The sequence below is a fragment of the Saccopteryx leptura genome, chromosome 5, assembly GCF_036850995.1.
Source record: "Saccopteryx leptura isolate mSacLep1 chromosome 5, mSacLep1_pri_phased_curated, whole genome shotgun sequence".
Taxonomy (NCBI): Eukaryota; Metazoa; Chordata; class Mammalia; order Chiroptera; family Emballonuridae; genus Saccopteryx; species Saccopteryx leptura.
The window spans coordinates 145563351-145590651 of NC_089507.1; the positions used below are offsets into that span (position 1 = coordinate 145563351).

General features: G+C 48.7%; 2 protein-coding genes across 2 annotated transcripts in view; both read left to right on the forward strand.

Moving 5' to 3' along the window:
* ALLC (allantoicase) overlaps positions 1 to 5893 on the forward strand; it is a 40431-nt gene extending 34538 nt beyond the window's left edge. Inside the window, exons 10-12 of the mRNA XM_066385641.1 lie at positions 430 to 538; positions 4506 to 4630; positions 5687 to 5893. Coding sequence (XP_066241738.1) covers positions 430 to 538; positions 4506 to 4630; positions 5687 to 5893 — 441 coding nt within the window. The remainder of the gene's footprint in view (positions 1 to 429; positions 539 to 4505; positions 4631 to 5686) is intronic.
* A 1439-nt stretch (positions 5894 to 7332) lies between these two features.
* The window catches only part of DCDC2C (doublecortin domain containing 2C), a 39075-nt gene continuing 19106 nt past the window's right edge, over positions 7333 to 27301 (forward strand). The window contains exons 1-9 of the mRNA XM_066386568.1: positions 7333 to 7619; positions 13081 to 13132; positions 15855 to 15931; positions 18843 to 18971; positions 20923 to 21060; positions 21880 to 21926; positions 22580 to 22590; positions 24129 to 24240; positions 26318 to 26418. Coding sequence (XP_066242665.1) covers positions 7333 to 7619; positions 13081 to 13132; positions 15855 to 15931; positions 18843 to 18971; positions 20923 to 21060; positions 21880 to 21926; positions 22580 to 22590; positions 24129 to 24240; positions 26318 to 26418 — 954 coding nt within the window. The remainder of the gene's footprint in view (positions 7620 to 13080; positions 13133 to 15854; positions 15932 to 18842; positions 18972 to 20922; positions 21061 to 21879; positions 21927 to 22579; positions 22591 to 24128; positions 24241 to 26317; positions 26419 to 27301) is intronic.

Genomic DNA, 27301 nt, shown 5'->3' on the forward strand with positions numbered 1-27301 from the left:
AACTCTCCTTGTTACAGACTAAAGTGTGAAGGCAGACCCTATATATTGGTTTAAATTTGACCGAGAACATATCTACTTGAAAGGTGAAAACAAACGGATCAGAGGACCTATAATATGGGCTGGGTTAGATAAAGACCCCGTTGTGTGTCACATTGCACATGGATTTATAATTGATGTAGAAAATCATACGAGAAATTTGTAAAAACCTGCCAACTGCCCAATACTAAATTCACAAGTCGACATGCAGCAGGGGAGGAACAAAGGCAGAAAGGCAACCGGCACAAAAAGTTAACTTACGCACTGGGTCACAGAACACACGCTCACAGTAAGGCAGCAAAGAAGTGACGTAAGCGCACGTCAACATGTTTCACTGCTGGTTTCTCGAATGACCACCAGCAGCAAGCTCACACGTTTCCTCTTGAATTCCAGAACAGTGAGGACGGCACCCTCCTCGTTCCCGGCTGTGAATGGGCCATGTTCCGACTGGCACATCCTGGAGTGATAACCAAAATCGAAATCGATACAACCTATTTTAAAGGTACCTGTTCAGTCAGGAGGAGATGCGTTTTAGTTGGCATCCTGGTTACAAAGATGGTGACGTGTCCTGTGAGTGGTGGGTGGTGGGGCTCAGGACAGTGGACTCTGGGCTTGGCTTTTCCACTCACCAGCCAGCCAACCGGCCAGCCAGTGGTGTGACTCTGAGTAGGTTACTCTAACTCTTGGTATGCTGGTTTCCTCCTTTGTGAAATGTCAGAGCTGAGCTTCATGACTCCAAACACAGGAGATTCTACGATGCTTTAAGGCTCTCTACCGTAGGGCTCCAAATCCCATTTGGAAAGAGCCTTAGGAAGCACTCTGTGGTTAGGTCATGACAAGAATGGGGTGGAGGCATCTTCCTATAGGGAGGGATCCTAAGTGGATTGGTTGGGGTGACCATTACTCCTCCAGGTAGATTTTTAGGGCAAGGGAGCTACATGTTTTCATTTTATTTTTTAATTTTTCCATTGTTTTGAGGGAGAGAGAGGGAGAGAAGCATCAACTTGTTGTTCCACTTAGTTGTTCCATTTAATTGTGCACTCACTGGCTGCTTTTCATATGTGCCCTGACCGGGGATCAAAGCTATGACCTCAGTGTACTGGGACAATCTTTTATCCACTTAGCCACCCATTTAAAAAATTGTTCACTTCCACGGTAAAACATATATATTTATTTATTTATTTAAACAAGCACCCCTGATATTCTATTCTTCCTTTTTATAAAATATATTTATGTGCCATTATTTTTAAATATTCAGAATAGGTTACTCAACTTTTATATTTTCTAGTTGAAATTTTGATGAGTACTGTCTCATGATTGTTTAGTCGTCTCTGAATAAATGGTGGCAGTTTATATTCATATTTTGGATGTCTGATTTATAAATGTCTTCACTCAATTATTAATTATATCAAGGCCCCATATATACTTAAGAAGAGATCCACCTTCAATGGTAGTGGATGAAAGTTAATGATATCAAGAAGTCTTGATTGTACTAGTTTTTGGAAGGCTGTTATTATTATTATTATTGGTATTAATTCTGGGCATAAGGCTTTTTAAAAATTTATTTTTAAGTACTGTTTTTATGCAATCTATTGGTTATATTAGTTTCAGGTGTAAAGTTTAGTGATTTGACATTTTTATGCCTAACAATGTGATCGTCCCTCTAATTCTCCTAATCACCTGTCACCATGTAAACTTATCACAATACTGTTGACTATGTTCCCCTTCCTCTTTTACCCATCCCCCGTCCCCTCCCTTCTGGTAACCATCTCTTTGGTCTCTATTTCTGTGAGTCTGTTTCTGTCTTGTTTTTGTTTTTAGAGTCCACGTATAAGTGAAATTATATATTTGTCTTTTTCCGCCTGACTTCTTTCACTCAGCATTATACCCTCTAGCTCCATCCAGGTATATGGCAAGATTTCATTCTTTTTATGGCTGTGTAATATTCCATTGTGTAAAAGTACTGCATCTTCTATATCCATTGCTAGACTGAAGGGCATTTAGGTTGCTTCCGTATCGTGGCTATTGTAAATAATGCGACAATGAACATAAGGGTGCATGTATTTTTTTTTTTTAAATTGGTGTGCTCATTTTCTTTGGATAAATACCCAGAGGTGAAATTGCTGGGTTATACGGTACATCTCTTTTTCATGTTTTGAAGACTCTCCATCCTGTTTTCCACAGGGGCTGCACCGGTTTGCAGTTCCACCACCAAGAGTGCATCAAGGGCTCCCTTTTCTCTACATTCTTGCCAGCACCTTTTATTGTTGACTTTTTGATAATAACCATTCTGACAGGTGTGAGGTGGTATATTATGGTGGTTTTAATTGGCATTTCCCTGATGATTTGTGACGTGGACTATCTTCCTTATGTCTCTTGGCCATTTGTGTGTCTTCTGCGGCAAAATATCTTTTGATGTCCTCTGCCCTTTTTTCGATTGGATTGTGAATTTTTTTTGTTATAAGTTGTATGAGTTTCTTATATATGTTGAATATCAACCCGCTATTCAGTGTATCATTTGCAAATATATTCTCCCATTTAGTAGGTTGCCTTTTCATTGTGTTGAAGGTTTATTTCACTGTGCAGAAGCTTTTTAGTTTGATGGAGTCTCATTTGTTCATTTTTTCTTATGTTTCCCTTGCTTGAGGGGTTATATCCAAAGATATCACTCAGACTGATGTCAGATAGTTGACTTCCTATGTTTTCTTCTAAGAGTTTTATGTTTTCAGGCCTTACATTTAGGTCTTTAACCTATTTTGAATTCATTTTTGTATATGGTGTAAGAGAGTAGTGCACTTTCTTTTCTTCCAAGTATTTGTCCAGTCGTCCCAACACTCGTTGAAGAGATCGTCTTTACCCCATTGTATATTTTTTACCTCCTTTGCATATATTAATTGTCCATATAGGCATCGACTTATTGTTGGCTCTCCATTCTGTTTCATTGATCTGTATGTCTATTTCTGTGTCAGTACTCTGCTGTTTTGATGACAGGTAGCATAGGTACCTTCAATGTTGATCTTCTTTCTCAGAATCCTGTGGCTAGGCAAGGTCTTCTGTCATTCCATGTGCATTTTAGGCTTATTTGTCTTATTTGTTCTGAGAAGACTGGCTGGTCTTTTGATAGGAATTGTGTGTTGAATCTGTGAGTTGCTTTGGGTAGTATGATAATTTTAACAGTATTCATCTTTCCCACTCACAAGCACAGTCTATCCTTCCATGTGTTTGTGTCTTCTCCAATTTCTTTCTTCAATGTGGAAGACTGTGTTGTAGCCCAATTGGCCGACCCTTGTTTCCAATGTCAACACGGCTGTTTTGACAGAGGAAGGTCTGAGACAGAGGGTTAGGAGAGATATCAGCTCTTGTGTGTGGATGCTTGTGTTTTCAGTAGTGACTTCAGTTCATGGCTCTCTGCACAAATAGTTTCAAGTCGCTTGTTTATATTTGTCAGGGACAGTTTAGTCAAGACCAAGTGAGGATGAGGAAATCCACAAAACTGGGCACTGTAAACTGCAGTGTGTTTTACCTATACCCCACTGGTACCACTTTAGCCTGTCCCCATCACAACAGTCATGGGTACCAGGGAGCGTGCAGAATCCACTCATGCCAAACGTGCAAAACTTAGTATGTGTATACACACGTGCAGGTGTGCACATTACAGAAACAAAAATCATCGCTCTGATGTTTTTCTCCTGCATCCTCTGGGTTTGCATATATGCCCCAGGGGTGTGCTTGCCCACCGTGGAGACCACTGTTTTAAGAGATGAGTCACCTGGGAGCATGAGGACAATGAATAGCCTCTTTTATCAGGCTTCTTGTCAGAAACCCCTCCTCTGTGAGTCTTAAAAGTCTAGGAACCCTCTAGGAGTGCTCACAGAGGGCAGGGTCCTTCCATCAAGGTCCTCTACCACACTGGGCACACGACTCAGACGACATTCCAGAGCGAGGAGAAACTCAGCACGCAGAGAACACGTAGGAATCCTTTGAACCCATGTGTTTGATCGGTGCTAAGCACTGATTAACTGATGTCAGCATTTCTCCATTAGTGTTCCATTCCGAAATACGCCGCCACAAGGAAAAGATTTCCCAGCTATATCATTTCAGAAGAGCCACACGGCACGATGGCAAGGAAGTAAATCCGCAGTCTAGGAAGCTTATCAAATACAGTCCCCTTTCCAAGTCAGGGCCACTGCTTCACACTTGGATGCACAGCCCAGGACCCATGTCAGGCCACTGCTCAGTCCTCCACAAAACACACCACCTATTTGGGGGGAGGGGCAATCTGGCTCCATCCCACGCTGGGATGCCCCTTCTCTCTTAGGCCTCGTACTTTTGCTGCTTCCCAGAGCAAACAGTGACTTGTTGTTTGCTGGGTTCGAGGGTCTGATTTAACATGTCTGCTGTTTCATAAACCAAACTGTGCTGAGTGGCAGATGGCATGGAGAAAGTCACTCTTTGCTCTGTTCCCATAGGCAACTCTCCAGCCAGCTGCAGCCTGGATGGTTGTATCCTGACGATGCAGGAGGAGGAAGACATGATCAGGCACAAGTGGGACCTTCCTGCCCACCGGTGGAAAGCGCTGCTCCCAGTCACGCAGGTGCAGGACTGGAAGGGCTCCTGGCCGGCCTTGTCCGGCAAGGTCACCATCAGAAGGCTCCATCCGTGTGGCTTCAGTTTAACAGTAACACAAATAAGCCTTTAATAGTCTCACCTGTGCAGGGACATCATAAAAAGAAGGGCCCTGTTTTTCATACTTCTGCGTATCTAACAGTCAGATTTTTTAAAAATGTTTTATTTATTTATTTATTTATTTTTTACAGAGACAGAGAGTGAGTCAGAGAGCGGGATAGACAGGGACAGACAGACAGGAACGGAGAGAGATGAGAAGCATCAATCATTAGTTTTTCATTGCGCATTGCAACACCTTAGTTGTTCATTGATTGCTTTCTCATATGTGCCTTGACCGGGGGCCTTCAGCAGACCGAGTAACCCCTTGTTGGACCCAATATCCTTGGGTTCAAGGTGGTAGGCTTTTGCTCAAACCAGATGAGCCCCTGTTCAAGCTAGTGACCTCGGGGTCTCAAACCTGGGTCCTCTGCATCCCAGTCCGACGCTCTATCCACTGCGCCACCTCCTGGTCAGGCTCTAACAGTCAGATTTTGATGTTCACCATCATGTGCAGAGAATATAAGTATGGAGAAGTGTTTCCGCATTATATTAACTTTTTAGCTTATTTAAAGCTGTAACAGTGTGTCACATGAGGGTGGCACAGAGATGTTCCCAGAGTGTCTTTCTGGACCGACCAGGAAGGGACTCACTTGTGGGTCAGAGTTGAGGGTGAGGGCTGCTCCCCCCTAAGGGTGGGTGACACCATGTCCGCAGGTGGTGTCTGGAGACACCATGTCCACTTCCCTTTCTTATCAGATTGTCCACTTAATGAACTCCTCAGCACCACAACCCTCCTGGGGGCCTGGGTGTTCATGTCAGCATTACTTGGGTATTCTTTCCCTGCCAGCAAATCTCTGTGGTTAGCCAAATTAGTACCAGTGAGTAACTTATGTTTTAAGGTGCTTTATTCCAAACCCATGGGTTGCTCTGGGCAGGTTAGCCCATCGGGTTGTTACAAGGACTCCTACGCCTGCCTCTCTTGCAGCTGTCCCCCGATGAAAGCCATGTGTTCGACAGCCTCACCCTGGAGCTCCAGGACGTCATCACCCACACGAGGCTCACCATCACGCCGGATGGGGGCGTCAGCCGCCTGCGTCTCAAGGGCTTCCCCAGCTCCATCTGCCTCCTGCGGCCCCGGGAGAAACCCATGATGAGGTTTTTGGTGAAGGCAGGGTTCCGAGCCAACCTTTGACCCCCACCACCCAAAGCTGCTGTATGTATGTTGGTTACATAACCACTCAGCCCCATTCTTCCTTGGAAGTGTTTGCAGCATCTAACCCTTAACAAATTTCTGGCAATTAATCTTTTTAAGAGCAACCGAATTCCTGGTGATTTAATAAAGTGGTCGCTCACATGTTGACGTCTGTTATTCCATGTTGCCATGAAGGGTGTGGTGATTTAAGAATTGGCTGTAGGCTGTGGATGGTGGGTGTTTGCTTAAGGGTAACTAATCTTTTATTTTATTTCTATTTTTTTTTAATTTTCCATTGATTTGAGAGAGAAAGAGAAAAAGGGAGGTAGAGAAAGAGAGAGAGAGAGAGAGAAGCATCAACTCATTTTACTTAGTTGTTCCATTTAGTTGTGCACTCACTGATTGCTTCTAGTATGTGCCCTGACGGGGGATCGAACCCTTGACCTCTTAACACTGGGAGGACGCTCTATTCCCCAAGCCACCTGGCCAGGGCCAGGACAACGTATTTTTAATGCTACAAGATGTTGATATTCATAGTATCAATATTCTGCACTTTCTGCATGTGAGTCCAACAGGTAAGACATTGCCTATTGTCCTTAGAAGTCTGTTCATGCCCATCAGGACCATGTATTTCTAGATCATTCTTTGTCCCAGCTCACAAAGGACTGGCGTATCTTTATCCAGAACCAGAAACTACTTTCCCAGGCACACCTGTTGCTGGACTTGTTCTTCTTCCAATAGAGGCGCCCCTGGTTGTACACCTTCCTGGCACTACGCACTCACCTGAAGTCATCCTCACTGCCGGGACAGGTGCAGACACTTCTTTTCAGGGGGAAAAAACACGCTGCCCACCCCACGCCAGGAATTCTGGGACATTTTTGGCTGCTGATGCTGAGAGAAGGGTACTGAGACTCTGGAAGGTTGAGTACCCTCCAGCACCACCCAGTTTCAGCTTTGAGGACAGTCCTGATGCCCGTGCCCTGTTCCCACTGGTCCCCCAGCTTCTACGGAGGAGGACTGAGTGTCGTGGGGTGTCCTGTGGGCACTTGGATGCCCAGCAGCTCCCATTCCTGCCCCATTTGTAGAAGCCTCTGCCCCCTTTCCCTTCCTCGAGCTCTGCTGCTCTCACCTGTCCCGCTGGCTCACTGCCGCCTACGCGCCTGCCCAGGTTCGCCACCTCCGCGCCTGTCTGGACTTTGTCTCGCTCTCATCTGTCCTGGCTTCCTGTTGCCCTCACGCTTGTCCGGGCTCTCTGATGCCCCTCAGCCTGTCTGCTCAGCCGCCCCTCGCGGTCACAATTCCGGGGTGGCGTCAACATAGGCGGGAGCGCCCGGCTGGGGGTGGGTGGCAGTCCTGCTCTAGCGCCTCTGGCTGCCGGGTGAGGTGCTCTAGCGCCCGGGTGCCTGACCGGTGCCCAGCAGGTGCGCTCTCCTGGAGCTATGGGTACGCGAGGCCCCTACTTGCTGGTGGACACTACACCCGCCAAAACCATCCTAGTGTACCGCAACGGGGACCGGTTCTTCGTGGGCCGCAAGTTCGTGCTGGGCCGGCGCCGCGTGGCCACCTTCGAGGCGCTGCTGGAGCAGTTGACCCAGGAGGTGGAGACACCCTTCGGGGTGCGGCGTCTGTACACGCCCACGGGCGGGACCCCAGTGCTGGGGCTGGACACGCTGCAGACCGGTGGGAAGTACGTGGCGGCAGGGCCGGAGCGCTTCAAGCGCCTGGAGTGAGTGCGCGGGTCCCGGAAGGGGGTGCGCACCGGGCAGTGGGGCCTTGTGGCTGGGTAGCAACCCCCACCCCCCCACACCAGCCTTGGTCTCCTTACAACTTCTCTGCACCTTCTTGGTAACTGTTGTTGGACAGATTTCTCTGCAACCCGAATCTCAGTCTCCAACAAATAGTCATGGAGCATGCCCTTCCAGAGGGCAGCCGCGGGGCTGCGCATAACCCAGAAAGAGAAGGTGGCACCTGCTGTCACGGAGCACAGGTTTAATCCTGCCCAGCCGCAGAGCCTCAGAAGAGGCTTCCTCTACAAAAGGCAGAGGAAATTGTTTCTTAATCTCCCATAAGGTCCTGACCTACTTCAGCTTTGCCTGGTTCTCTTGTCTGCCTTGGAAAGATATTACGGTTCTTTACACAGTGCTAATTCCGTGTCTTTTACTGTGAACTATATTTTGTATACAGAAAAGTGTATACAATTCTATGCCTAGCTTAGAGAACAGTAATACAACGAATTTCTGTGTCAACCACAGCCCAGACCACTGTTTTGCAAACCTCCACCTTTGCCTCTGCTCTTTGCCCACAGGTAACTGCTATCCTGGCTTTTATAATAATCATCTTTTCATAATCAGATGTCCCTGGGGGGTAGATTCTTTTTTAATGTTTCATGTTTGTCTACTTCATTTAAATGCAATTACCTTTCACATATGTCTGTTACTTGCCTTCTCACCCAATAATATGCTTCTGAAGCTCATCGCTGTTAATAGCACGTCGCAACTGGTCATTCATTTCTACTGTTCTGTATTCTCCCTTTAATAAATGCACCAGTTTATTGATCCAATCTGTAGAATGCTAATTTGGGTTGTTTTTAATTTCATGCTAAAATAAGCAGCCCCGCTGCAAACATTCCCTGGCGTGTCTCCTGGTGCCTGTGGGTGAGATTCTCTCTAGGAGAGTGTGTTAGTTATGACCGCTGCACACCCAGTTACTACGTGCTTACTGGCTTAGAACAATGTGGATCCTCTCATGGTTTCTGGGATAAGGAATCCCCAGAGCAGGTGAGCTGAGAGGTTCTGGCTCAGAAAAGCTCACGGAGACGCCAGCTGCAGTCCGCCCAAAGCCCGCCCGGGGTGGGTGCTTCTGGACTCGCGCACCTGACCACGGCCAGAGGCTCCATCCTTGCTGTGTGAGCCCGTCCACAGGAGACTTAGCCGCTGCCCCTCCCAGCGCGAGTGGTCCAGATAGAAGCCGCACGTCTGTTGTGAGTGCTGGTTCTTTGTTATACTGTCTCCTCTCTCCGCCTGCCCAGTTATCTTTGACTGTGGGCTGGACATTACTTTGAACACTTACTTGCTGATCTAATTTGAAGCCTAGTTTGATACTGCCTTTTGCCAAAGTAGGGTTTTTTTTTTGGGGGGGGGGGAGTATGCTGTGTCATCGACAGTTGTGATTACTTTAGTATAGCTTCAGAAGGTGAGATAATTTGGGCCATCCAGGTAGACCAAAGACAGGATGCTTCCTGCTCCTAAGGTGCAGGTCAGTGGGTCCCAATTCACAGTGAGGAATCGGTCACTGAGAACCCCTTGTTGGTGGGCCCTGAACAGGCATTTTTGCCTGCTTGCCACAGAAGGCTATTAAAAACATGCTTCAACCTCTCAGCCCTCTGCTCTGTTGACAATAACCCCATGGGCCCAAGTGTTGGCTGATACTGGACTCATATCTTTGGATTTCCTTTTTTCCTGCCTGTTGCCTGGTAATTCCTCACTTATCTTATTAGATATCTTATATCCCAAAAAGAGGTTTTCATTTTGTCCATTTCATTTTTGGGGAAGGGTTGGCCCAGAGGGAAGTCCTCTCTCCAGTACCCTTCACATGTATTTTTTATGTCAGCCCTGGGACTCTGTCGATGAGAGTGACCTTCAGCTCATGAAAGGTATTTTTCATCATCTTTTATTTTAGACGTTGCTGAGGAGACATCTGCTATCATTATATTCACTTCTTTGAAATGAAAGTAGTATCTTTTTGGCTATTTAGAATCATTCTCTTTGATGTCAATATGCGGTGGTCTAAGTTCTGCATCTAAAAGCAGTTGATTGGATCCTCTGAGTCCCTGGTGTGGGTGACTTTCATTAATTTTGGCAAATTCTCAGCCATTGTGTCCTCAGGTGATGCCCCTGTCTTATGCTTTGTCTCTCTTTTTCTGGATTGGAGTGGACATGGGTCAGCCGATGTCCAATGACATCGGCTCTTACTCCAGGGTCCTCTCACTCCTGGGTCCTCTTCTTTTTTGGGGGGCTATTTATCTTTTATCTTTGTGCTCTACTCCACTTCCTTCACATAGATCTTCTGGCTGGTTTTTCTGCTTGTTAGCATATGCTTGTGCCTGCATACGATGCTACCAAACCGATTTACAGAGTTTTCCATTTAAATTATTTAAATTTTTATTTCTAAGAGTTCTGTCTGGTTCTTTCTCAAATCTTCTTGCCATTCTTTCAAGTTTCTTGGTCCTTCTGTATTCCCAAGCTTGCCTGTGTTGACATATGCCTCCTTCTGTGGTCTTTATAAGGGTCGTGCTGGAAATCTGTCTCTGCTTTCTGTTTTGGGGGCTGGTTTCCTCTCATAGTCCTTTACATCCTTGTTGATTTCCTAATTTTTTAAAACAATGAACGATTTCTTTTCTTTTTTTTTTTTTTTTTGTATTTTTCTGAAGTTGGAAATGGGGAGGCAGTCAGACAGACTCCTGCATGCGCCCGACCGGGATCCACCCGGCATGCCCACCAGGGGGCGATGCTCAGCGCCCGGGCCAATTTTGCTCCAATGGAGCCTTGGCTGCAGGAGGGGAAGAGAGAGACAGAGAGGAAGGAAAGGGGGAGGGGTGGAGAAGCAGATGGGCGCTTCTCCTGTGTGCCCTGGCCGGGAATCGAACCCGGGACTCCTGCACGCCAGGCCGATGCTCTACCACTGAGCCAACCGGCCAGGGCTACGATTTCTTTTCTATGGGATTTTATTTAAGAAAGTGCTTTGAGGGTTGAGATTAAGCTGAAATTCTCCAGAGAGAATTTGCATTTTGTTTTCCAAATGCCAGAAATGCTCCCTGTTCAAAGGTAGTTGGATTTTTTTTTGACCACTCAGTTTGTGTGATTTTGTGTGGAGCTGGCTTGCGATCCAAATTCCCAATGGCATTTGCAAAGAGACAAATTTAACATCCTTTTCTTTGTGAAGAAAAATCCCAAGTCACAGACATCCCAGGTGCCCAGAGGTAGAGTTTGGATTGACATTTTAGGTTTACATTTTTACAGTGACAATCCTGCTGTGGATGAGAAGCCATCGAAAAGAATATGTTTGTTTCTAGCTGTTTGGTTCTGTGATGGTTTTCCTTTCAGGGTTAGCTACTGCGTGCTATAAACTGAATGTTGGTGTCCCCTTGAAATTTAGATGTTGAAACCTTCCCTCCTTGTGATGGTGTCAGGAGGTGGGGCCATTGGGCGGTGACTAGGTCATAAGGTTGCTTCCCTCATGAATGAGATCAGGACGCTGAAAAAAAGAGACACCCCCCCCAGAGCTCCTAGCCCCTGACCATGTAAGGGCACAGTGAGAAGACAGCCGACTATGAACCAAGAAAAGGGTCCTCACCAGTCCACTGAATCTTCTGGGTCCTTGACTTAGACTTCCAGCCCCAGAACTGTGAGAAATCAATGTTTGTTGCAGCCCGAATGGACTTAGACCCTGCATTTACTGGATTCCAATTTCCTACCAGAATCCAGTATTCAGTGTGGTTCGACAACAAAATAATATATCTGCAAATTTTTTTTTAATATGTGTATGGTGAAATTTATATAACTTTTTCTCCTGAAAACATTTTTTTAATTTTGAAATTAAAGTCAATGGAGTGACATTGATCAGAGTACACAGGTTTCAGGTGAACATCTCTATTAGCATCTGAACTGTTGATTGCATTGTGTGCCCATCACCCAACATTTCCTTTAAAATTGGCCTAAGTTTTCCACGTGAGCAGATGAGGGGGAACCTTGAGGCTACTATGCTGGGGGCACGCACGGATGGCCACTCCTCTCACTCCACCCTGAGGGTTGGGCATTGTCTAATGACCCAGACTGATCTCTCATTTTGCAGAGGGATTTTCAGAGTTTACTTAAACATTTTGGACACATGGCAGCAATAGGAGAAAGACTGTGAGGTGTCTCTCTCCCCAGATCTTAACGTTTGTTAGTTATTTTCATGCAGAAGGAAATGTGATTGTGCAATGAGCTCGGAAGGACGGGACTGGGGTGTGGCCGGTGGCCTGGGTTATTTTGCATTGTTATGATTGTTCTTGTCCCTTCACCACTGTGAAATAAGTGGGTGATATTTGCATGTGAAGTTCAACAGGGAGAGACATTGGGGTCTTACTTTCTTGCATTACTTTTTATTTTCTCAGTTTTTAACAGAGAGAGAGAGAGAGAGAGAGAGAGAGAGAGGAGGGATAGATAGGGACAGACAGACAGGAAGGGAGAGAGATGAGAAGCATCAATTTTTCGATGTGACACCTTAGCTGTTCATTGACTGCTTTCTCATATGTGCCTTGCCTGGGGGGGGCTACAGCAGAGCGAGTGACATCTTGCTCAAGCCAGCGACCTTGGGCTCAAGCCAGAAACCTTGGGCTCAAGCCAGCAACTTGGGCTCAAGCCAGCGACCATGGGGTCATGTCTATGATCCCACGCTCAGGCCAGCGACCCCACACTCAAGCCGGGGACTTCAAGGGTTTTTTTTTTTTTTTTGTATTTTTCTGAAGCCGGAAACGGGGAGAGACAGTCAGACAGACTCCCGCATGTGCTCGACTGGGATCCACCCGGCACGCCCACCAGGGGCGATGCTCTGCCCCTCTGGGGTGTTGCTGTGCCGCGACCAGAGCCACTCTAGTGCCTGGGGCAGAGGCCAAGGAGCCATTCCCAGCGCCTGGGCCATCTTTGCTCCAATGGAGCCTTGACTGCGGGAGGGGAAGAGAGAGACAGAGAGGAAGGAGGTGGGGGTGGAGAAGCAAATGGGCGCTTCTCCTATGTGCCCTGGCCGGGAATTGAACCCGGGTCCCCCGCACGCCAGGCCGACGCTCTACCGCTGAGCCAACCAGCCAGGGCGACTTCTAGGTTTTGAACCTGGATCCTCTGCATCCCAGTCTGATGCTCTATCCACGGTGCCACTGCCTGGTCAGGCTGCACTACTTTTTAGACCAGTGAAGTATGGAGTTGGAATCCAGACTTTGTTGACGAGAGCTCTGAGAATGTTCTGTCTGATTCCCGCTGGGGTCAGTATTGTATGTTGAGGTGGACCCTAACATGAATGGGGTTGTTGATTTTAGTTTTCAATTGCTGTATAATTATTGTGCATTGCAGTGCCGAAAAGAAGTCATCTCTAAAGATGATCGACATTTTTACCTGCTTAGTAACATTCTAATTAGTTTTTTTTTTTTGCAGTTATTTTAATATAGCTCACAGAAAACCTGAAAAGACAAGAAAGTTGAAGAAAGTAAGTGTTCACTGCTAACTACTTACTATGGGGGTAAATTGAATGATCTGGTAAAAAAATGTAAACGCCAGGCTCTAATAATCAGTTTTACAAAAACGGTACTTTGAAGGGAGCGCCTAGTAAAGGCACGTTGCTCCCGATGCCGGAATTCACAGCACAGGCTTGTTAACATCCGTCAGATCACACGAGCACCTCATGTGACAGAGGTCAGCAAGGGTGTTCTCAGAACGTGGACAGCGAGCCAGTCAGCTTTGAGACGCGTGGTGTGCGACGATTCGTTAACACTGTTCACTTTTGTTTTGTTTTGGGGGATTTGGAAAGATGGGTTGGGAAAAATGATTTTATGTTGTGAATGTGGAAGCCAGTTAGAATGATAGATTTAAAGAACCGCCACATGACCTCGACGTTTCTGTACTTGATAGATGCATTGCTCGATTCTTAGCAAAAAAGGAAAAAAACCGACACCTGATCGAACAAAGAAAAGAGACCCACTTTTTGTTTTTTTCAATAAGCAACAAAAATCGCCAGGTTTTAAGAGACATAGCCTGTGGATATTTAGAATGTAACATGGTTGGCTATTACTTTAAAGCATGGCCTTGTCATTTTGAGGACTTTTTCAAAGGTGGGATAGAGTATGGACTTCTCTAAGTGGCAGTTTTTCTTTTCTCCATTTGTCTCCTCTGTAACGTGGAGACGAAACCTTCCCCTTGCAGGGTTGTTGTGAGGGTTGAAGGAGGAATTGCACGTAATGCACCGGCCCTGGACAAAGGTTGGGTCTCTTCCTCCACATCCTAAAGAAGCTGGCCTTCTCTGTGTCCTTGAGTCACCACCCCGTGTTCTGGGGAAGGACATTCTAGCAGCTTCCGCAGAGGTCACAAACATCTGCCTGCAGAAGCGTTTAGCTGCTGACTCAAGCATGCGCTTCAAAGCAACGAGATGGGTTGTCTCATTTCTTACTTACCATAAAGCAACTCGGGCGGTCATTGTATTCAGGGTTCTTTTAAAGAGAGTGGAAAAGACATATGAGTATTCTTTTTAAAATTTTATGTATTGATTAATTTTAGAGAAGAAAAAAGAGTAAGAAACAGAGAGAAGCATCAATTCATTGTTCTGCTTACTTATGCATTCATTGGTTGATTATTGTGTGTGCCCTGGCTGGGGATAAAACCTAAAACTTTGGCTTATCAGGACAATGCTTTAACCAACTGAGACACGCTTACAAGACCAGGTCTTGTCTTGAGGTTACTTTCTCTTGAGTCTTTTGTGCTTTTGTGTGAAAAGGGCTGTTCACAGAGGGTAAGGTAGGTGGAACAGCACAAGCTGGAAAGGGCATTGACTTTGGAATTGAAGAATGACAACAATACATCACCAACACAACACCACCAACACAACAACAAGACAACAGCAACACAACAACAGCTACTGTTAGTTGAGCTCTTAACTCACTTCGGGCACCTGCTGAGCACTGAACAACGATCTCATTGTGTGTCACTCAGTTTGAAAGCAAACCGGGTGAGATAGGCACCCCTTCATCTGCATTGCACCCACGAAGAAACAGGCTTAGGCAGTGACAGAACTTGATTCAGGGACACCGGCTAGAAAGCGACACAGCCAGTATTAGAATCATGACTACTACAAACACCAGCTCCTTAAATGCTGCATTAGCAAAGGTTCAAATCCCCATTTTGCCAAAAAGTACAGTACAGTATTTTTTTTTTTTTGATAGCTCATCATGGCCAAGATCCTTAATAATCATGTATTCTTGGGAAGAGAGTATAAGCTCTCTGGTCCTTTGTTACCTGGATGTTTTGCCTGGATACATGAGGAGTAAATATGAGTGCACAGAAACGCATGACCGCAATGCCTGACATACGGTAGGCATGCGATAAACCCAGCCACTACTCAGGTAAAGGCAGCAACAGTCATCTTCCAGGGTCTTCTGTGGCCGGCATCAACTTGTTTAATCCCCTTGGACTGATGGTTAAAGATATCTGAAGCCCACAGAGACCTTTAGCCTTGCCGGCCACATGAGTGACACAAGTCTTTGCAACTGTCACCGCCATCAGGCAATAACAAGAAACTTCATTTGTATGACACGTCTTAGTAGATTATTATATGGACTATAGGAGCAGGGGGTGGTGGAGATTCAGAATCTTGTGTTTAATTGCTGGAGTTATTTAATTAGGCAGGTGACATCAGGGTTAATGAATTATTAACCCACAAAATGAGCTTGTCAGGTATGGTTTCCATAATTCTGTGCAGCCAAGCAGCAGAAAGCTGTTTCTCAGGATCATTGTGCCTTTAATAGAATTAGCAGAGGTTATTTTCAGCTATTTTGTTCTCCAACTCAGTCTGTAAATTCATGCTCGTTGATATTCCTGGCATTGTTTTTTTCACTATGAGTATGCAGGTGAATAAATTGTATAGGATGATGGTTGGATAACGGTAGATATAGGTGTGCAGTACCCCGGTTGGCCTCAGCGACCACTCTGCCCCCCCCCCATGCCACACCTTCGCACGTGGCCCTATCCTCCACAGGGTGCCTGGCCCCAGCCCCGCCCCCTGCACGACCCAGCTGTGCCTGAACCCCTCCTGCATCTCCCCTGTTAGCAAAGCCCCCCTCACCTTTACCTAGGGTTTGGGAGCAGTGCTGTGTGTGTTATATTTGACAAGTGTTTGTTAGTTTGCACTGAATCTCGAGGCTTGCTCTCCCCTTTTGCAGGTCAAACCAGTGGTGCACTGCAACATAGACGTGCCTTCTAGGTGGCAGACACTCCAGCATCAATCCCGACACATAAAGTGAGTACAGTGCTGAGCCAGAGCTCCTGAGGGGTCACCTGCAGCCCCCGCCCCAGAGGCTCCACCTCCCTTCCTCCCAACTTCGCTTCCCTGGATGGCTCTGCGGGGCTCAGCCTTCCAGGGCCACATGGTCTTCCTCTCTGGGACCTTCATTTGGCAAAAGCAACCCAACTGCTCTGTCCTTGTTCAGAACAGGGGGCACTGTTGGCTTATGAATCCTCCCTGGCAAAGACCAACATCCCTAAAGCTACATTTTTTTTGGAGCATGAGCTAAGACATCCATGAGTCTCCCCGCTTCACTCATTTCTTTTCTTATTTATTTATTTATTTTCAGTGAGAAGTGGGGAGGCAGAGAGACAGACTCTCACCTGCGCCTGCCTGGGATCCACCCGGCATGCCCACCAGGGGGCGATGCTCTGCCCATCTGGGGTGTTGCTTTGTTGCAACCATAGCCATTCTAGCGCCTAAGGTGGAGGCCATAGAGCTATCCTCAGCGCTTGGGCCAACTTTGTGCCAATGGAGCCTTGGCTGTGGGAGGGGAAGCGAAAGGTAGAGAGGAAGGAGAGGGGGAGGGGTGGAGAAGCAGATGGGCGCTTCTCCTGTGTGCCCTGGCCGGGAATCAAACCCGGGACTTCTATACGCCAGGCAGATGCTCCACTGCTGAACCAACCCACCAGGGCCACATTTATTTTCTTATAATCCATTCGCTCTGCAGCAGAGGCTCCCTCCTTCATATCAAGGGTGCTGGAAAGGCCACCAAATAGAGTCACCAGAGCAACGTGGTTATCACCAGGCTAAAACTGGACAAGGATTGGGGAAAAAGAAATCTTCAATACAAAGCCACATCTTGACGTCTTGTAAAAGAGAAAGGCAAATATAAGAAAGAGCTCACTGAGAAAATGCAGGAATGAATAGCGCCTGTGGTGTAACCGCAGCCTAGCTGTATCACAGTTTTAGCTTGGTGTGTGTCCCTTTGGAACTTCTCAGTACGTCCATGGAATATTTTGTTCTCTTTCTGTTTTATTACTGATGCATGGCTCTGTGAATCTACTTTTTTGATTAATGTTATGCATAGAAATAGGAAATGTTTCTTAATCCCTCCAAAATTAATGCATTTCTTATTTAAAAATTAAAATGTCCTACTTAAAATATTTAAAATGTTCCCTATTATAAATTAATTGACACATGAGGTACATTGACAAAATAGTTCTATGCTTTTAACTTCTCTTACTTCAATGTTGTTTTTAGAAATTAACTTTTTTATATGGCCAAAGTAACAATTGTTCATGGTAAATATATAGTTTTAAAAGCTATATATTTAAAGTGAGTCTTCCCTCCCATTTTCTATTTCTTTTTTTAAACATTTTATTATTTTTATTATTTTTAAATTTTTATTTATTGATTTTAGAGGAAAGAGAGAAAGAGGAGGGGGGGAGCAGGAATCATCAACTCATAGTAGTTGCTTCCTGTATGTGTCTCAACCAGGCAAGCCCAGGGTTTCGAACTGGTAACCTCAGCGTTCCAGGTCGAGGCTCTGTTCACTGCACCACACAGGTCAGGCTCTACCCCCATTTCTCTAGAGACTTCCCAGAGGCAACCAGAGTGGAAAGTTCCTGAGGACCAGAATTGTAAAGTTGAGCTCTTATATTGTTAATATTACACTGCTTATTACTTCTAGACCTAAAGAAATAAAACCTAATAGTTTACATTATTTTAATCTGAAGCCACAAGATTTGGAAACTGTCACCAAGTGGCTTTGGCTAAGGGGCACAGCCTTGTGGGGACCAGGGCACTGATAGCTTGACAGGGTTTAATCTGCCCCCCAAACCCCACGTTCCCAGCCTGACACACAGAAATGGTGAGATGACCCCACTGGGGTGTCTGGAAATCTGTCTCAAAGCTGCAGGGATGAAGTCAATGGCTTCTGTTTTGTTTTCAAAGGTACGTGCTTTATTATCTTGGCTCCACAGGATGGGAGAGATAACCAAATTTAAAGGCAAAGTTTCCCCCTTTGTTTTCAAAACAGATGCAGCTTTCTTCCATTTCATCCACCCTAGAGGAGGCATATACAGTGTGTCCGTAAAGTCATGGTGCACTTTTGACCGAACGCAGGAAAGCAACAAAAGACGATAGAAATGTGAAATCTGCACCAAATAAAAGGAAAACCCTCCCAGTTTCTGTAGGATTATGTGGCAGCATGTGCGCATGTGCAGATGATGACACAACACCGTGTATACAGCGGAGCAGCCCATGGCCATGCCAGTCAAGATGTGGACGGTACAGAGGAAAGTTCAGTGTGTTCTGTGGCTCGCTAAATTCGAATCCGTGACCAAAATGCAGTGTGAATATCGGCACATTTATAACAAAGCACCACCACATAGGAATAACATTACTCGATGGGATAAGCAGTTGAAGGAAACCAGCAGTTTGGTGGAGAAACACTGTTCTGGTAGGCCATCAATCAGTGATGAGTCTGTAGAGGCTATATGGGATAGCGACCTAAGGAGCCCTAAAGAATCTGTGCATGAGCCCACATCGAATTGCACTGAATAGGTATGAAACTGGGAGAGTTTTCCTTTTATTTGGTGCAGATTTCACATTTCTATCATCTTTTGTTGCTTTCCTGTGACCGGTCAAAAGTGCACCATGACTTTACGGACACACTGTATTTTCTTAGAATGTGCAGCTCTGTCCTGATCATCTCTTATTCAATGGAAAGATGTTTCTCCAGCATTTCTGGTCTGGCACCCGGCTTCGGGTGCTCTCTGCGAGAAAAGCCCCTCCATGGGGCAGGGTGTGCACCCCCACAGGTGTGGTTACCTCTGGCCATCATGTGTCTTTCTCTGCAAATTTCCAGCATCTTCTCTCAAGCACCAGGTCCTAACAAATGCTTCTCACTCTGCCCTTACAGTGTTTTCACAAACGGAAAAGTATTCATTGCTCCAGTGAAGATTGTCATCCCTAAGTTCAGTCTGATGGAGTGGAGCAACGTGCTGACCAGGGTCGGAGAGAAAGTCTTCCCTTTTGGGGGCGTGCGCAAGTAAGGTTCTTGTCACTCGTGGTGGGGTCAGTGAGCCTGCAGACTGGGGAGGAAGAGGTTGGTTTGGAGGAATAGCCTCGCGTATCAGCATCACAGATGGTATTTGAAGTCGTGGGGTAGGGTGCAGAGTTCATGTTTCAGAGGATGGCTGAAGCTCTGTTGTGTCCCTCAGCACCTCACCTGCAGCAGGGTCTGTGCTTCCCAGACTCACTCCTGGGTCACATGCACTGGGTGTCAGAGTCTTTTGGTGGGGACCAGGCACGGATTGTCCCAAGGCAATGGCAGGAGGAGAATAGAATTCCAAGCGTTGCTTCGCACCGAGAGGCCTTGTGCTCCATGTCACCATCACCGGGCTTGTCTCCTGGCTTGAAAACCTCCTCATCCCTCCAGGGCTGGTGTGAGGTCCCAGAAGCGGCAGTGTCACTGTGAGCTGAGCACCTGCTGAGCACCTGTTGGCCACATGGGCTCAGGGTCATCACATGCTCTGGGGCTGCACCCCGCCACCCACCTGCGTGTCAGCCACTCCTGCCCTCCCCCCCCATGCTTGTGTGACTTCAGAGGGTTGCTGGGGGAGAGTGAGCTCGGCGGGTTCGACGACAGTGCCTCGTGTTCCCTGTCTTCTTTCTGCTCCTGGGCTCGCTGCTCTATTCAGGACCTGTCAGACACCCTTGAGGCAGCTCCGCGTCCCCTCGCCTGGGGTGGCCTGGGGTGGACTTTGTCCTCTGTCCCAGCCCATGCACCGCAGTCAGCTCAACTGCTCTTCCACAGAACTGTCCCGTCACTGGCCAGATCAGTTATAAATCACTCTCGTTGGAGTCGCAGGCACTAGAATCCAACGTTCAAGGTCGTGTCTGTGCTTCACCCTTTTGTGGGAGCCCAGCCCAGGTCCTGGCTCTCTGCCCAGGCCCCTTCGCTGTCCCAGAGGTGTTCTCCCATCTGCAGCTGTCCTCCCCTCATCCCTACCTGCGTGGTCTCCCTCCTCTTGGACACCCCGCACTCTGCCCTACTCTGGTCACATTTGTCTTTGTTTTTTTTTTGACAGAGACAAAGAGGGACAGATGGGGACAGACAGACAGGAAGGGAGAGAGATGAGAAGCATCAAGTCTTTGCTGCGGCACCTTGGTTGTTCATTGATTGCTTTCTCATATGTGCCTTGACTGGGGGCCTTCAGCAGACCGAGTAACCCCTTGCTCAAGCCAGCGACCTTGGGTCCAAGCTGGTGACCTTTTTGCTCAAACCAGATGAACTCGCACTCAAGCTGGCGACCTCGGGGTCTCGAACATGAGTCCTCTTTGTCCCAGTCCGACGCTCTTATCCACTGTGCCACTGCCTGGTCAGGCTCTTTATTGGTTTTTGACAGCACTTGACTTTGGGGGAGTGGTGACTATATTCAATGTTTTGAGCACGGCAGTGCCTATTTCTCTCATCGTCTGGTGCATAACATGCTCAGCATCGAAGGCATGGAATTGTTTCTCAGACAAGCAGGTCTGTAAATGAATTCACGCCAAAAAAGGGGGAGGGGTCAGAATAAAAAGCCGACAACGATTAGTCTTTGGGGGCTTATAAATATGAATATCATATTCTCGTAAATGTTCGTTTGTGTTTCAAGTCTGGTTAGAACAATATGAGTAGATTTGTATTCCTTTCAGCTGTTATTAGTTACATTTAATTGAACACCAACCAAGCACTTAAAATGTTCTCCAGGGCCTCCGAACACTGGTACATAATTTAAAAGATACTTAAAAAATATATAAAAATGGAAACCAAGACTAATTCCTGGAATCTAGCTCCCGCCCCGGGTTTAACGAGCCCATCTGGGTTACGCTGGCTCCGGAAGGTGTCGGTCCTCTGTTGGTCCACATGCTTGTCACGCCATTGACAAGACCACCCCAGCCCACACACCGCAGGTCTGCAGCCTCCTGCCCACGTCGTCATCTTTCTTTCCCCACAGGTTATTCACCATGGATGGGCATCTTTTGGACAGCTCGCAGGACTTGCACGACAACCATTTCTACGTCGCGGTGGGGCTGGAGAACTTCAAATCCTTCCCATACTGGAAGTACACACGGGTTCCCGCCAAGGTCCAACAGTGAGCACATTCACGCCTTTCTTGCTGCGTTGGTAACGTTTGCCCCCCCCCCCTCCCCCCCGGCCAGCGTCTCTCTCACATCCAGCCGATTCTGCTCTGGGCTGCTTCCCTGAAGTGAAACTCAACATCCTCATTTTGAATATGATGCAGTTTTGGGTTTTCAGAATTGGGTACGGACAGACGAGGTTGTCTTACGCAGTCACACGGATAGGGAACTCTTGTGTGGAGTCTGTTGCCTTTTCTGTGGGGACCCTGGGAATCCTAGCGGTCCAGAGCCCACACGTGCCAACAGTTACAGAGCTGGCCCAGGCCCTGGTCATGACTGCTCCTGCTCCGTCAGCACAGGGGTGCATGTTTCCTTCTGAAGTGTGGAGTTTGTGTAGGGGCTGCCGTCCCTCCCGGTGAGAAAGCCGTGATGATTCGAGTGGACCCCAGATCTGGCTGCTGGGGTCTCGCACCATGTGTGTGTGTGGACAGGAGGAAATGACGAGAAGGAAGATGAAGACATTGGTGGCAACCCTTGTCCCGTCCCCTGAGAGGACACGGTCGTCCCTTCCTGTTCTCTTGTAGCCTTGTGTCTGAGGGACCCCTGGTGTCTCCATCCTGAGGCAGAAAAACCCTGGGTTTTCAAAGACTGAACAGAGCTCCTTAGGGGCCTTTCTGCTCCCGAGGCTGGGAGGTCACTGTGGATGTGAGCCGTGTGCTGGGGGACAGCGAACTCCCTCCTCCTGTCCGTGCCCTCCCGAGAACCATGGCCGCTGTCTGCATGTTTCTAAAGGTGTTTCCGGATGAGCTTCATACATTTCTTTTGCCTTTCAGAATGCACGCAGACACCAGGAAATCCTCGCCCAAAAAGAAAAAAGTAAGTACTTTTTAAAAAAGAAAAGATGATAACCGTAACCAAATCTGGTGTCGTCTGGTGTTAGCAAGGACACGGCACAGGGCGTGAGCCCAACGCTGCCGGATGGAGCTCTGGGCTCTGCAAGGAGCCAGGCCGGCTCCTGGGAGAGACGTGAATGCAGGTTGGGTGCCCTGGCGCTGAGCCTGGCGCTGTAGGCAGGCCAAGCATGTGAGGACAGCCCGGCCCAGGGAGACGTGGGACACAAGACTTAGGGGACAGACAGTGAATGGGCTTGGTAGCCGGCTGGGAGGAGGGCTTGTTGGGGGGCTATGTCGGCTGCGGTGAGCGCAGAGGTGCAGGTCAGCTCGCTCTGGGCGGTGTGTGTGTGTGTGTGTGTGTGTGTGTGTGTGTGTGTGTGTGTATGTTTATCGACACACAGTCTAACACTACAACATAAAGCCCCAGGAATCCGAGGAAGGTTAGAGTACCAGACTGGAAGCCAGACAGACCCGGGCCCTTCTAGGCACAACAGTTGCACGCCGTGACCCATGTATAAATGCTGAGCTGCCAGTGGCTTTGTTCAGCAAAGCTGTTCAGTGCCCACACCCTGTTGGCTCCTTGCTGTCTGGCTCTTTTGCCAGAGGGCCCACTGCACCCTGCAGCTCACTGGCCTTGGAGCGTCCCAGGGTGTTGACCCGTTCTCTCCAGCACCTGAAGGCAGCCTGCCCTCAGAGTTGCTTCCTCCCATGGCCACTCAGATGCCCTGCCCACCTTTAACTCACACCTGTCTGCCCACCGCCACAGAAATCTTCACTCCTAACACATCCTGGAGTCCTGTGTGCCCAGCGCGGCTCTGGAATCCATAGGGTGTGAGGTTCTGCGGTCCTTGTGACCACACTGGGAGGGCGACGGTTGTCCCATCTCGTCTGGAGGGCACTGAGACGGAATGTGCCTTTGGCTCAGGCTGGTGTGTGAGGGAGTTGGGGTGACATTGGGCGTCTGAGCCCCCACCGCATGCAGCATCAGAGCGGCACAGGGGGCATATTGGCAGTCTCGCTTGGCTGAGAGAGGCCTCTCTTTCTCTCGGACAAAGTCCGGCATCCCAGCTCCGTGCCTGGGCCTGACCTGTCAAATGTGTGTGCCCAAGCACAAGCCCCACAGGCGGGTCTTGTTACACTGAGTAGGTGTGCAGGTCCTGACGTACACTTTGCTGCTAGCTCTTGATGTATTTTTCGGGGGGTTATTTTATTTTCTTCATTGAAAAGCAAGAAAGTAAATATTTTTTTGCTCTATTTTTCGAGTTCTCCCAACACTTATATCACAGCAGGCTGTGTTTAAATAATTAAAATCATCCCACTTAAGTGAGAGTAATTTATAGCTTGTTGGAAAGGTAATTATTATTAGGTCAAGACTCAGGTGGAATCCAAGTCAAGGGCAAGGGTATGGTAGGGACCAGAAATCTGCACGTCCAGCGATGGTGTCAGCTGGAAGGGACAAAGAGGACGGTTCCAGGGGAGTTGTAAGCCCCTGCCTGGGCACCCACATCCCCAAAGAAGAGGCTGTCATCCTGGGCGTCCAGGTGTGCTACCTGGGAAGGGATGCGGCCAGGTAGGACCCAGCCAGGGAGGTGAAGCTTCATGTCATTGTACAGAAACATCACAGTAAGCCAATCTCACGACTTTTCTGTGAAACAAACAAACGAAATGAAACAACCTGTGTTCTTCAAAGATGCCAACATCAGTAAAGAGGAAAGAAGCCCAAGGGAAGATGCAGGGTTAAAGGAGACAAACAGGGCAGGGCTTCTACACGCCGTGGGTGATCCTGGACTGGTCTGCACTTGAGGGGACTCCTGCGAAGGACAGTGTTCGGGTGATAGATTAGCTAGACTTATTATTACAGGGGTTAAGTTCTGGGATTTGGTGAGTGTCCTGTGATGGCGGCAGGTCATCTCTGGTGGCAGGAAACAGACCCTGGTGCCGTAAAGAGAGCCCATGTCTTTGCATCAAGTCCTGACATGTCCCCTTAACAGAAGAGAGGTGTAGAGCGTGGCGCCGTCCAGATGGTGCTGGAGGGAGGCTCCCTGAAGGTCCCTGAATTCCATCCTCGCATCCCCCGAGGGGCTGGGTGCTGTCCCCGATCCTTCTCAAAATACTGGATCAGAATCGTCTGTGGCCATTTCTAACCCGCTTTTTGTTCTTAATCCGTTCTGCAGGAGGGTCTCAAAGAGAAAGAACCTCACAGAGACGACCTCATTCCACTTGAACCCCGGGATTCTGTGTTTTATGCCAAAGAAGGAAAGAAGAAAAGGCCGGCGGAGCCATTGGGCCACACTGGGGCAGGTAATTAATGTGACATCCCCTTTTGCGCTGGGCTGTAAAAAAAAATGCCATCCCTGTGTGAGCCGAGGGCTTTACTCCGGGCAGTGTCCTATAGCCGAGCTGTGGCTTGTCACAACGTGAGTTAGTAACAAAAGGTCAGCTCCGGGCCGCGGTGGGGAGAGCAGAGGAACAGAACCCCGGCGCGGAGGGCAGCAGGACGCCCTGCCGCGGAAGTCCTCCGAGATAAGCACACGTTTACAAGGAGTTCCATCCCCCAGGTGTACGGCGGGCGGGTGGACGTTCCCCTGAGGACCGAAGTCACAGAAAAGACCAACCCACGCATCAGCCTTTTGAGGGAAACGTGGAAACAAAAGCAATCTGAATCATGGGGGTGACGTTGTGCACCTGAGAGACAATTAACACGTGACGCTTCGGGACAGATTTTAAAGTGCACGGCTGTAAATGTGGCCCCTGGCCCCTAAACCGTTCTTAACCACTGCTGCCACCGCCCTGCCTTCTGTGGGCATGGATGGATACCCGTGCAGAAGGAGGCTCCTCCCTGTGGTATCTAGGCTGGGGGTGTGACTCATACTTGATCACAGACACCTGTCCTGAGCGAGTCGCGAACAGGATGGAGGGAAGAAGGGAGGCGGCCCCCTGCTCCTCTGCAGCATTGACGGGGCTTGAAGCCGTTTTTCCGCAGACCCACCCTCCGTGGCCTGGCTACATGGTGCCCAGGCTCTGTTCTCTGCCCTCTGGCTGCTCTGGGTGCCCTCTGGCTGCTCTGGGTGCCCTCTCGCTCTTGGGTGCTTCCAGCTGCTGTCTGTCCTGTCCCCTTGCCGGTCCACCCAGCCCTTGATGTGCGACTGCGTCCTCCGCTGCCCCCAGGCCCTGGTGCGGACACAGGCTGCGTGGACAGGTCCTCCACGCCCCCACCTGGCAACCATGTGAGCACACAGGCTGCACTGTCCTCATACAGCCTGACCGTGCCCAGCTTGGGTCTGAGACTAACGCCTGTTGACCCTGCGCAACCTGAAATAACAAACTATACCCACAGACGTCGACAGTTTAATCTCCATGTGCTGTTTCTTGGCACACTATGTCTGGCATGAGCAGCACTCCCAGACCTCCCTGGGGGAGGCGGCGTGGGTGCCCATGAACATGGGACATGAGCAAAGCCCTTGCCTACACACGGGCACCATGGTTTGCCTGAGGCTTGTCATGAGGAATGACCCCAAATGAATGGCGGAGTGGCTGGAACGCCATGGGTTCCTGCTGAGCACCACCCAGTCCTCGCGCCTTCCAGCCCTCACTGTGGGGGACGGGAACCCCCACAGACCAAGTTTGGGCTAGGGCGAGGGCAGTGAGGGGCCAGCATGGACCCCTGGGGGGTTAGGGGGTCCCAAGATTCTTGACAGAGAATTGAGATGTGGTCAGTTTCCCAGTGGGACCACTGAGCTCATTAGGGTTGAAAAGAAGTGGTTGCCCCTCTTCCGTATCTCCTGCCATAACTTACCTGCTCCTATCAGGGTGAAGAGAAACTTTTCGAGAACCTTGGAATCGTACAAGCATCGCAGACATCCAACTGTGATGCTAATTAAAATGACTTATCTGTCCACTAACTTGAGGATGAGACAGCAGCCTAGTGTGAGACGTAATGTGAACTCATGCCCTGCATGTCCTTAGGACCTGGTTTTGAGGCCAGGGGGGCTGTTTTTTGTTTATTTCTGAGTTAGCTGGACACAACGCTTGTTGAACATTCACTGTACTCTTTCTCTGGGACTGAGTGACCCAGTGGGTGGTACAGAGCAGTGACCACGGACAGCTTCAGGGTCCAGGACCTTGGTGGGGACAGAGAGGTATGCAGACAATGGGGCGTTGAGGCCCACCGAGCCCCATGTCACGACTGAAGCAAAAGCCAGGGTGCTGGGGAACCGAGGTGGGGTGGCCATCGGGGATGGGGAGGGGTTCTAGACCAGGCTGTCTGACGGGGACACAGACAGAGGCTCAGAGGGTACTGAGCTGTCACTGTGGTTTGCATCAGAAAGTGTCCCATGACATTGGTTTAAAACTCCCTGTTCATGTTCTTTCTCTCTAGAAGGTGACATGTATAAAGCCCAGACTCCTAACATGAAGACCCAGGGAGCACTGGAAGTCAGGGAGGACCAGGACGTGCAGGTGGAGATGACCGAGGACCAGGTGGGTACAAGCACCGCACCGCTGTGCCTGCAGCCTTCTGTCTCCTTCTCCGTCAGCCCTGCCTGCCCGCAGTGTTACCTGCAAGCCCTCCCCCATGTGCGCCCTGCTTCTAGAATGTTCTGTGCCCCATCCTGCGCCTCCTCTGGTTCTTGTCAGACCCCATGCTGCCGCCCATTTCCCCTCCTGCCCGCCTCTCCCTCCCATGCTCCCCTTCTTCATGCCTGTCACAGTCGTGACTGCATAGGTAGCTCTGCCGTAATCACTGGGTTCCTGTCTCTGCCCCACTCAGCTCTGTGCTCCCTCAGGAGGGGACGGTCTCCTGGTCACTGTTGTGGCCCTTGTCCCCAGCAGAGTTCCTGGTAGGTAGGAGGCGCTCCACACTCATTTGTGGGATGATGACGGGGTGATGGAGGGAAGGAGCTTCAGGCGATGTGGTTGGGAATCATGGGTCCTGAAGTCACAAAGGCCTGGGTCTGGGCCTGACCACCCCTGAAGTCCAGTCGCATTCCGAGTCTCAAAGAGTCAGTGTGAGGAAGAGTCTTCATTCCTCTGGGAATGACCGATGGATGTGTCCTGAGCCGGATGGCTTTCCCTTCCGTCCTGTCCAACCCAAGGACAGAGCTGAGAGTGAGATGGAAACTACAGCGAAACCAAAATGACATTGACTATTGAGGGGAAGGTCAGTCTAACGTGGTGTAATCGACTGTTTCATTAGGGAAACCTAATAATGGAGCGTGAAGGTGTTGGAACGTCCAGGAGCGTGGCAAGGCTGAGCCTGGGCTCGCGGAGGTCCGTGGGGACCACTTCCGTGAATAAACCAAAAAGTGCAATTAGTGCCGGATCGGTTTAGGATCCTCTTAGCCGTAAAGGACAGAAAACCTAA